Consider the following 9996-nt stretch of genomic DNA (forward strand, 5'->3'; position numbering starts at 1 on the left):
ATTCTCAATTCCAAAAGCAAGATTCAACTAAATTCCTGTTTCCTCTTAGTAAAGAGCTAACCTCACAATCTTTGAGGAAATCTCATAAAAAATTCAGCAAGGAACTCTCACCTTATTTTTGATAGGGTTAGGTTAGACAAGAAGGACAAAGGACAAAGGGCCCTAAATTAACCCACTTAAAAGCCTCTTTCCCCATCCCTTAACCCAGAATAGAGCAATGATATGACCAAGTGTATCAAATGTTAAAAGGAAGGAACTGAGTGTTTTTACTGTATTTTCTCTGTGCAAATCTCTATACTAAACCTTTTACAAACATTATCTCATTTGATTCTCACAACCCTGTGAAGTAAATGCTTTTATTATCCCCATTTTAGAATTGTGAAAACTGAGGCACAGCTGGGTGATGTAGTAGACAGAGCATTAACCCCAGAGTCAGGAGGACTCAAGCTTCAGACACTTAATTGCTGTATATCCTTGAGCAAAAAAAAAAAAAAAACTACCTCAGTTTACCCAACTGTAAAATAAGAATCACAATGGTTATTGTCTTTTCAAAGCAGACCAAAATGACATCACTCTGGTAGAATGGAGTTACAATGCATCTGATTGTGGCTGATCAGACCAATATGATCCGAATGCTCTGGTGGCTGAGTGATTGAGGCAATGAACTGCTAATTCATTATGCTTTGCACATGTGTGTTCAAATCCCATCCTCCTTGGAGGAATCACAATAGCATCCACCAAACAGTGTCCATTTAGTACAGCAACTGGAATATAATAGGTGCTCAATAAATGCTTATTATTTTCTTGTTCCTTCATCAGTTCAACCAACATCCTGGAGACTTTTGAAGAAGGTATCACAAAGGTACCTGTGGCTATCCATCTGTCCATCCCATCTTCTCTTCTTGAGGACATCATTTAAACCTGGTCTCCTTCAGAATTCCTCACTGGTTATATGTTACAGGGTGTTCATACCCACCATGTGCCTCTCCATTATTCTCTATGTCATTTATCCCTTTAGCAAATAACCCGTAATCTGTCATGTGTATATTGTCCATTTGCAGTAATAGATTTTCTTCACCAAGGAATTCTCTCCACCAATGAAATCAAAGGTTCAGACCAAAAATAAAATATCATAAATTAATGATTTTACATTTTAAAATGTAAACTGTATCCAGAGATCTACACCAAGCTTAGCCACTGAGGGAATATTACTGGGAAGTAAAGATAGCCACTGGGACCTCAGTGGGGTCAGTATTTACCAATGGCTTAATTTGAATTTTTTTCTTTTCTTTTCTTTAAAATTTTTTTATTTCTATCTTTTGTTTTTTATACTATCTTTACACCTTTCTATCTTTTCTTCCTCCAGTACCTACCTAACAGCCTATACCTGGAGGTGGTCTCTGCCCTACTCTTGTACACACTCATCCCCTTTTGTAAACCCCAGACACAGAAAGACAAGACCTGATATAATTATACACACCAAGGCACCCTCATAGACCTACACTTGGGAGAGCACACACTAAGAGAAGAGGGAGTGATGTTCAGAGTCTGATTTTTCTTTTTCTTTGAGAATCTTAAAGCATGTTACATTCTATTCACAAATGTAGAAACACACCCAGCTCATAATAGGAAGGACACAGAGGCCCTCCCAAAGCTTCTCCCAAAGGTGCAGTCTTCCAGACGATAGGTTGGTCTCCTTTTTTAGCCAGTTGAATTATGTTTGGAACTTGGTCCTGGGAAGGAGAGAGACACAAGATCAGACAGGATCCCCATTATATGCCGCTGGGAGTCACGTCTTGCACCTCCCTTCCCCTATAAAGGATTTCTGCCCACTGAACCTGATTTTTGAGCCTCTTTCAGTTTTTGTAATTGATTTTTCAAATAATTCAACTTAGAACTACTGTCCGACAGGTCTGTAAAAAAAAAAAAAGAAGAAGAAGGTAATGGAGAAAAGACCCTAGATACAGCCTATAGAGATACCTCTCCGAAAGCTGTGTCTCCCAGAGATATACCTCTCCCAGAGATGTCTCCCTCCACATCAAAACAGAGCAGTCCCACCCTCCCCCACCCTCACAGCCACCCAGCACTGGGTGCTAAAGAATAGCAGATACCTCTTAAAATTTGTTGAAAGACTTTGTTATAGACTTTTGTGGTGTTCTTTATTTCGGTGATCTGAGTCTTCAGTTGCTGAGCATTATCCTGCTCCTTCTGGAGCATGCTAGAGACTGGGAGATCCAGAAGAAGATATTCATTCATTCTAAAAATATTTATTAAGTCTCTACTGAGTGGTAGGCACTAAGCTAGCCAATGAAGACATAGACAAAAATAAACAATCCCCATCCTCGAGGGGCTTATATTCTAACTAGAGAAGGCAACATGTACACAGATAATTAAATGTGAAATATATAAAGCTCAAATGAGGATATAAAGACCAAAACAGACAATCCCTACCTCAAGAAGTTTATATTCTAATTGGAGAAGGCAACATGTACACAGATAAGTAAGTAAAGATCAAATGAGAAACTATGTAAAATATTTTGGAAATCAAATTGTTCTGGTTAGATTTCCAAATCGATAATGAACCAAATTGTTCATTAGCAATATTTATTTCACAGTTGTATATAGTAGACATCCTTGTACCTTTTTGTTACAGTATACATGTATATTTCCATTTTATATAATATTTAATAAATATGGGAGTACATCCCAGGCATTTGTCTTTGAGAGTTGAGCTCTTGATCCCTATGAAGTGAGCAGGAATCTCCATCAGTATGGATTCATTTGTATTTACCAATGACAGTATTGCACAGGGGTGAGAAATAGAAGTAGGATGCTAGGCAGTTACATTAAAGTATAGCCATGTGTGTTATTAGATCAGTCTCTACGACTGGTAGTTTTAGTAAATTGGCTTCAGTTTTTGAACCATCGAAAAGACTTCATGTGTGCATATAGTTGACGTGGCTTAATTGAATTGTGATCATTTTAAAAAGAAAGTAAAGCTATTGAATGGCTTATGCCTTCAGGCCTATCATTCTTGCCACTTTGTAGAAAGGGATTGTTTTTTTTTGGGGGGGGGGGTTTGGGGGGGGTATTTTTTAAAAATTGGTTTATAGCCAGAATTTTGAATGTTCTATTTGTTAAATATAAGTAAAGTTTTCAATATTAATGGCTAGTATTTTTCCAGTGGAGTGTTGTTTGGATTTGGATTTACAGAGAAATGCATTTTTTACAAAAATTTTCAAAAATCATAATGTTCCATATAAATGTTACTATTTTTATGAAGAATAAGAGAAAGAAAAAGAGAGAGGGAAACTATAGAGAGAGAGAGACAGACAGAGACAGAGATATAGAAAAGGAGAGACAGAGAGAAAGAAAATTTTTTTTAGAAAAAGGAAAGCCAAGAGGGAAAGAGGAAAAGTGTTGAATTGACCTTTCTCAGGTACCCAGAGTTTGAATCCTGACCCTCTACTCAGATCTAACTTTTTCCCCATAGTCCCTGTGCCTTTCCTAGTGGCCTCAGGAGGTCCCCCTGCCCAACTCTTCCACCTCACCATTCCACAGCTCAATTTTCATACTCCTCAGGTGCATGGAAAATTCAGAATCTGGGAAGAAGAGAAAGGAGAAGGTAAGTATGTGATTCAGCCTGGAACTGGTCAGGAGAAGAGATGAAGGAACAAAATGGTGAGATAGGGAAATAATGAAGAGAGATAGGGATAGAAAGATAAAAGGACAGAGACAGAGAAAAATTAGGAACAGAGTGAGAAAGACAGTGAGAGACAAAAAGAGAGAAAAAGACAAACAGAGAGAGAGAGAGAGACAGAGAGACAGAGACAGAGATAGAAAGGACAGTCAGAAAGAAAAGGAAGACAAGAATAAAAGAGGGTGATAATAGAAGGGTTGGAGGTTGTGGGCAGAGGCTAACACTAGGGGCAATGGTTAAGGTCTGTGAAAAGGTATGAGATAAGATCGAGTAAGTGCAACATGAGGTCTAGATAGGATGGTGGTGGTCTAGACTGGAAGTAATGATGGAACTGAGAGGGTGCCAGACCCAGGTACCCAGGCAGATATGGGGATGTGGGTCCATGACCCTCCCTCTCCAATTCCCCCTTTACCACCCTCTCCCTCATCTCACACTCACTTTTCACCACTAACAGAGACACGGAGACAATGCACAGCAGGAAAGCCAGGCCCAGGAAGAGGTAAATTCCCAGGAGAGACTTTTGCACTGAGGAATGTCTTGAAGAATTGCTTGGAGCTGAAGCAGGAGGGGCTGAGGATGAGAGAGACCTGATTGAGTGACCCCTGGGCCCAACAGGTGAACAACAACCCAGGAGAGAATATTCCAGCCTATCTCCTGAGCAGGAACTGCTTAGAGGGGAAGGAAAGGAAGAAAGGATACTTTCTTCTCATCTCCAGACTTGGAACCCTTCCCCGCCCCCTCTTCATACATAACGAAGGAGAAACTTCTTGCCATCCTTGTCCTCCCAGTGACCATCTAGACATCAATTGCTGGAGCCGAGAACCAGCTGGTTGATAGGATACTCAAGGATATACAAAGAAACCAGGAAGAAAGGTACACCATATTTTTTAAACCATTATTAAATTTTATTTTTAATTTATGGAATAAAATAAGCATTTCTATGATATGATACAATAAAAAAAAGATGGCTACAATGAAACTACAAGTCTATTCTATATAACTTGCTATTCCTTCCAAATATCCAACAAAACTGTCATGTAAATTTCTTTTTTTCTTACCCCCTGCCCTAGATATGGCTATCATCAGTCACAAATAGGTACATATTATGGGTATGTATTATGCGTCCATGTGTGTATATATATATATATAGGTATGTTTGTGTATATGTATATATAAAATTATTCTATACATACTTCTATTATCAGTACATCATACGTGAAGGGGACTTCTTTAAGATGGTCTTAAGGAGTTATGAGTTATCCCTCAATAAGTAAGCTCCTTAAGGACAGGAATTTTCATTTTTTGTATTTGTATCACCAGTGCTTAGCAGAGTCCTGGAACATAGTAGGTACTTATTTGTTTGTTTGTTTGTTTGTTTTGCTGAGACAATTGAGGTTAAATAACTTGCTCAGGGTCACACAGCTAGGAAATGTTAAATATCTGAGACCAGATTTGAACTCAGGTCCTCCTGACTTCAGGAGCTGATGCTTTATCCACTGCACCACCACGCTGTCCCAGGTACTTATTTATTAATAATTTTATTTATTTTTTGTTTTATATAAATATGTTATATATTATAAATATAATAATTGTTATTATTAATAAATACTTAATACATGCTTATTGACTACATTTATTGAGTAAATGTGCTTTCTAATTTTGGAACCACTTTCCCCTTAACTTTGTACATACTTGTGGAAGAGTGTGAAACAATCTTTGAGGCAAAGATTTGTACCAATTATTTCTACCCACAACATATAGATAGTAAAATATCACTTCCTAAAAGTCCAATACATCTGGTTGATTAATTGATATCATGTCTGGAAGCACACTGGTAGAGGCTTGTGAGCTATAACACTAGAAAAATGTATCCCCATTCCCTCAGGGCTGACCTAAAGAGGCCCAAGGGAATATAACGAGACCTAGTGACCAAGTCAATGGAAATAGGAGTTGGGATAGTTGCCTCAGAGTAATATGTTGCACACTTAAACATTCATTGAATGAATGAATGAATCTCCTAACAGTTCTACCCATAGACTCTACCCTCCAGCAAACTTGGTTTTCTTGGTTTACCTGACCAGAACATACACATTATCTATTTACTTTTCATCACACTAGTCTTCAAGAGGCCCTGAATGACCTTCCCTTCCCTCTTCATCTATTGGAGTCTTACTCATTCTCTAATCTCCAAACATCCTCAACTCAGGAGAAACCTCCTCCTAGAAGCCTCCCCCTGACATTCCCAACCCTAGTTGGAAAGGATCTCTCCTTCCTCAGTTTCCCCACAGCTTTTCCTGGACTTCTCGATCAGTTCAAGGAGAAGGGCCTGTCTAGCTTAGGAAAAGAGAAGACTTTGGAGGCCATGTTAGCTACATAAAAGGGTGGAAAAGGCTGTCCCATGAGGGATGAGATTTACTCTGCTTGCAAGAAGGAAAGCTTGAAGCTATAAAAGGTGAATTCAGGAAAAACTCCCTAATATGAAACACTAGATTAAACAGGGAATCATAGGAAAGAAGTAGATGAGAAGGACATTCAGTTGAGGTTTTGAAGCCAAATATCACTGATCTCTTGCCTAGAATGTTGCTAATGGTTTTCATTTCAGCTGTGAGTTGGACCAGAAAGTCCTGCCCACTCTGAGCCTCCAAGGTTCCAATCCTCTGCAATCACAAGAACTTTTTCCATCCTACTTTAATACTTAAAGTGTTTTCTTCACCTCAATCCTATGAAGTAAATGGTCCAGGTGTTACTTTCCCCACCTAAATGAAAGAGACTGAAACACAGAGAGGATAAATGGGTGACTCGTGGTTGTGTAACTAATGTCAAAACCTGTGTTCAAATCCAGATTTCTCCTTGTCTAAGTGGCATTTTCCCCTATATCACGGCTACTTTCAGACTCTTTCCTTAGATGAGTTGGATGAAATAAGCATAAAACAAACCCTCAACTTAACCTCCCTTTGGGCAAAAATCCCAGGGTATCTGACTGTAGGGGAAAGAGAGAATCAGGGTAAGGCCAGACTAAATAGAAACTCACCAGAGGAAGAAACCATCTGATAGTTTTCTATGAGACATGCTAGGCTAAGATCAGTGCTGAGCCCAAATCCTCCCACATCAGGCCTTTCCTGATCCCTCCCCCCAGCTGCTAGTGCCCTTGATTCCAGAAATAATGTTTGTGTTATTTTCACCTACTAATTTGTTAAGCACCTACTTACTATGTGCTATTACCTGAGTTTGATCCTGGGATTGCAAAAAACAAAACAAAACAAAAGTACTCCCTGACTTCAAAGAACTTATATTCTATTGGGGGAATAACACGTATACATATACATAAATACCAAACATATATGAAGTCTATATCTATGTTTCCCCTCCCTCCAGTAAATATAAGGTCCTTGAGAGTAGGGATTATTTTATTTTTGCCTACCACCCTAACTAGTGTTGTCCCTCCCATGATGCCCCATCGCCTCCTTAGCTGAGCCTGAGTGTGGGACCAGCAGGGTTGCGGAAGAAGTGAGACAAGGGGCAAGGAATATTCCTTACCCCATTGGATGGACACTGATTGTTGCTTCAGAGGATCATTTTTGTTCTTTGTGATCACCGAGATGTTTTCATAATCAGGTTCATTGTCTTCTTTAAATTTATCGGCACCTGGAGAGACCAAACAAGGGTTTTAGAGGTTCAAAGAACCCAGGCATCCTGTTTCTCAGGGCCAGGCTCCCTTCCCTTGAAGAGCCTGAGTGTCCCACCAAGATTCAGAAACATCACTGATGAAGCATCCTGGCTGACACGGAAGGGCCGGACTCATGTTATAAGACAACATATATTATCAGACACAGTCAACAAGTGAATTTGCTTGACTATGTATATTTGTTGTGAGGATCTGGTTTTCTTTTTCTTTTTTTAAACTAAAGATGGTGGAGTTGAGAGGAAGGCTAGCAACAGAATCACTAAAAAGGAAGAGGAAAAGTACTTCACTTGAAACAGTTTTTTAAATGCACCAAAAAAAGAAGAAGAAGAGGAAGAAAGTCCAGAAGAAAACAGACAAGCAGGACAGCTTTGAAAGTTACATGTTGACTTCATTATATATTTAAAAGAAAAAGCAAGAAGTACCTAAGGGAAGTTTTGGGTTTCGTGAACAATCCTCTTTTTTTCTGTTCTATTTTTTATATAGAAATATTCATTTTAAGGGGCAGCTAGATGGCACAGTGGATAGAGCACCAGCCCTGAAATCAGGAAGACCTGAGTTCAAATTTGACCTCAGATACTTAATACTACCTTGCTATGTGACCCTGGACAAGTCACTTAACCCCAACAGCCTCAAGGGGAAAAAAAAGAAATGTTCATTTTACTTGGTGTTTTATTTAAGTTCAGAATACATAAGTATCTGTCAATAAAAAGTTATTATAATAATAAAAAAGAAAAAAAACAGAATACATAAGTAAATATTTTTAAAGGAACACAGTCATTATGACTTCTAGAACTGTTCACTCACTGTCCCCATCAACCTCAAATCTCTCCTTCTGTCTAAAATGCCTTCTTTCTGGCATCCTGGAGCCCCATGTTACTCCCAAGCCCCAGAAGAAACAAATCAGAGGTTTAAATGAAAGCAGACTAAAGAATCTCTAGGTACCTGCATGTAACCAATAGAAGTATATGGAGAAGGTAGAGACAAATGGATACACCCTTAAGCATGGCAAAGGCCCAGATTGCGGGCCTTTAGTTTCCCCTTGCTCCTCTCTTTAGAATCACAACCTCCAAGGAGACATTCCCTGGTCCTCACCACCACCACCACCACCACCCCTACTTTTACTCATTGGTGGTACCTGCTGGGGGATCTTTCTTCTTGACCCTCTTCTTGGGGGACAACCCTTGATTTATATAAATATCCTCGGTCCCTTCCATGGTCCTGCCAACAATTGATCTTCCCTGTTTCTGTGGGACTCCACTCTCCCCACCCACACACCCACACAGGAGATGGTGTCAGAGGATGGATGGAGCAATCATTCAGGATATCTACTGGGGAGAAGTAGAAAAAGAAAGAGGAAGACCTTAGACTCTTGGGACCAAAATGAAGCGACAGAGGCTTCTCTACCTAAATAGGAGACCTTCTATGACATCTTTGACAATTCAATCTGCAAACACTAATGCCCAGCTTCTTAAACGATCCCTTATGGGGTCTTGTAACTGAACGTGGGAGTCACAAAATTTCAATTTATTATCAATAAATAATAAATCAGTAAATTTGATTTGTAGATCTATTTTATATACCGATATATCTGGGGTCACATAAAAATTTTTTTGGCAAAAAAGGGTCACAAGTGAAAAAAATTTTAAAAGCCCTGCTATAGTGATGGAGTTGGGAAACTCACTACTTTCCAAAGCATCCATTCCACTTTGGGGCAATTTTAATGGCTAGAAAGTTATTAACCCTCTACAACTTTCCTCCATTGTTCCTGGTTCTGCCCTCTGGGACCAAGCATAGTAAATCCGATATTCCCAAGGCATCATATCATACAGAGTTAGAAATTCTCTAATAGTCAACCCTCTCATTTTACAGATGAGCAAACTGAGTTCCATAAGAGGAAAAAAACTAATTCAAAGTACTACAAACACAAGAACCTTCAAATATTTGAAGAGAACTATCATATTCCCCTAAGTATTTTCTTATCTTAACTATACATCCTTGGTACCTTAAGTAATCTACAGATAGCCTGGTCTCCAGGCCCATCATCATTCCTGGTAGCTTTCCTCCATTTGTCAAAGTCCTTCCTAAAACATGGCTCTCCAAAGTGAACATAATCCATCAGTTATTAACATTCATTAAGCACCTACTCTGTGTCAGACACCATGCTAAGTGCTGAGGATAAAAAGAAAAGAAAAAGTAGCTCCTGTCCTTGAAGATAATAATAGCATCTGTCTTCTAGAGCCTATTCCTTCTAGCATTAATAAACTCCCACCTAGTCATACCATTCTCATTTCATTGATCATGATGAGTTCTTGTCATGATACAAACCCCATTCCCACTCCCTCATTCCCATCCTCCTCAACTTCACAACATCCCTGAAAGATAGATGCTATTATTATCCCCATTTTATAGATGGGGAAACTAAAGCAGGCAAAAGTTTTTACCCAGGGTCACACAGCTAGTAAGTTTCTAAATTGGGATTTGAAGTCATGTCTTCCTGAGTCAAGATCCATCACGCTATCCTTTGCCCCACCTAGTGGACCCACTACCATTCCTACTACAGATGAAAAAGTATGTTACCACTTATTGATAAAGAGACAATGAACTCAGTGCA

The 9996-nt window shown here is 39.1% G+C and overlaps 1 protein-coding gene across 1 annotated transcript; it reads right to left on the minus strand.

Annotated features, from left to right (window-relative positions):
• Window positions 1-1549: 1549 nt before the first annotated feature.
• Window positions 1550-8659, minus strand: MCEMP1 (mast cell expressed membrane protein 1). Its single transcript, XM_023498798.2, has 7 exons — window positions 8521-8659; window positions 7238-7345; window positions 4139-4270; window positions 3552-3602; window positions 2112-2225; window positions 1839-1913; window positions 1550-1733 (listed from the first exon to the last, which is right to left on the minus strand). The coding sequence occupies exons 1-7, from the start codon at window positions 8597-8599 to the stop codon at window positions 1702-1704; spliced, it is 591 nt and encodes a 196-aa protein (XP_023354566.1). The 5' UTR covers window positions 8600-8659; the 3' UTR covers window positions 1550-1701.
• Between the last annotated feature and the right edge of the window lie 1337 nt (window positions 8660-9996).

Source organism: Sarcophilus harrisii, chromosome 1 (genome assembly GCF_902635505.1).
Source record: "Sarcophilus harrisii chromosome 1, mSarHar1.11, whole genome shotgun sequence".
NCBI lineage: Eukaryota > Metazoa > Chordata > Mammalia > Dasyuromorphia > Dasyuridae > Sarcophilus > Sarcophilus harrisii.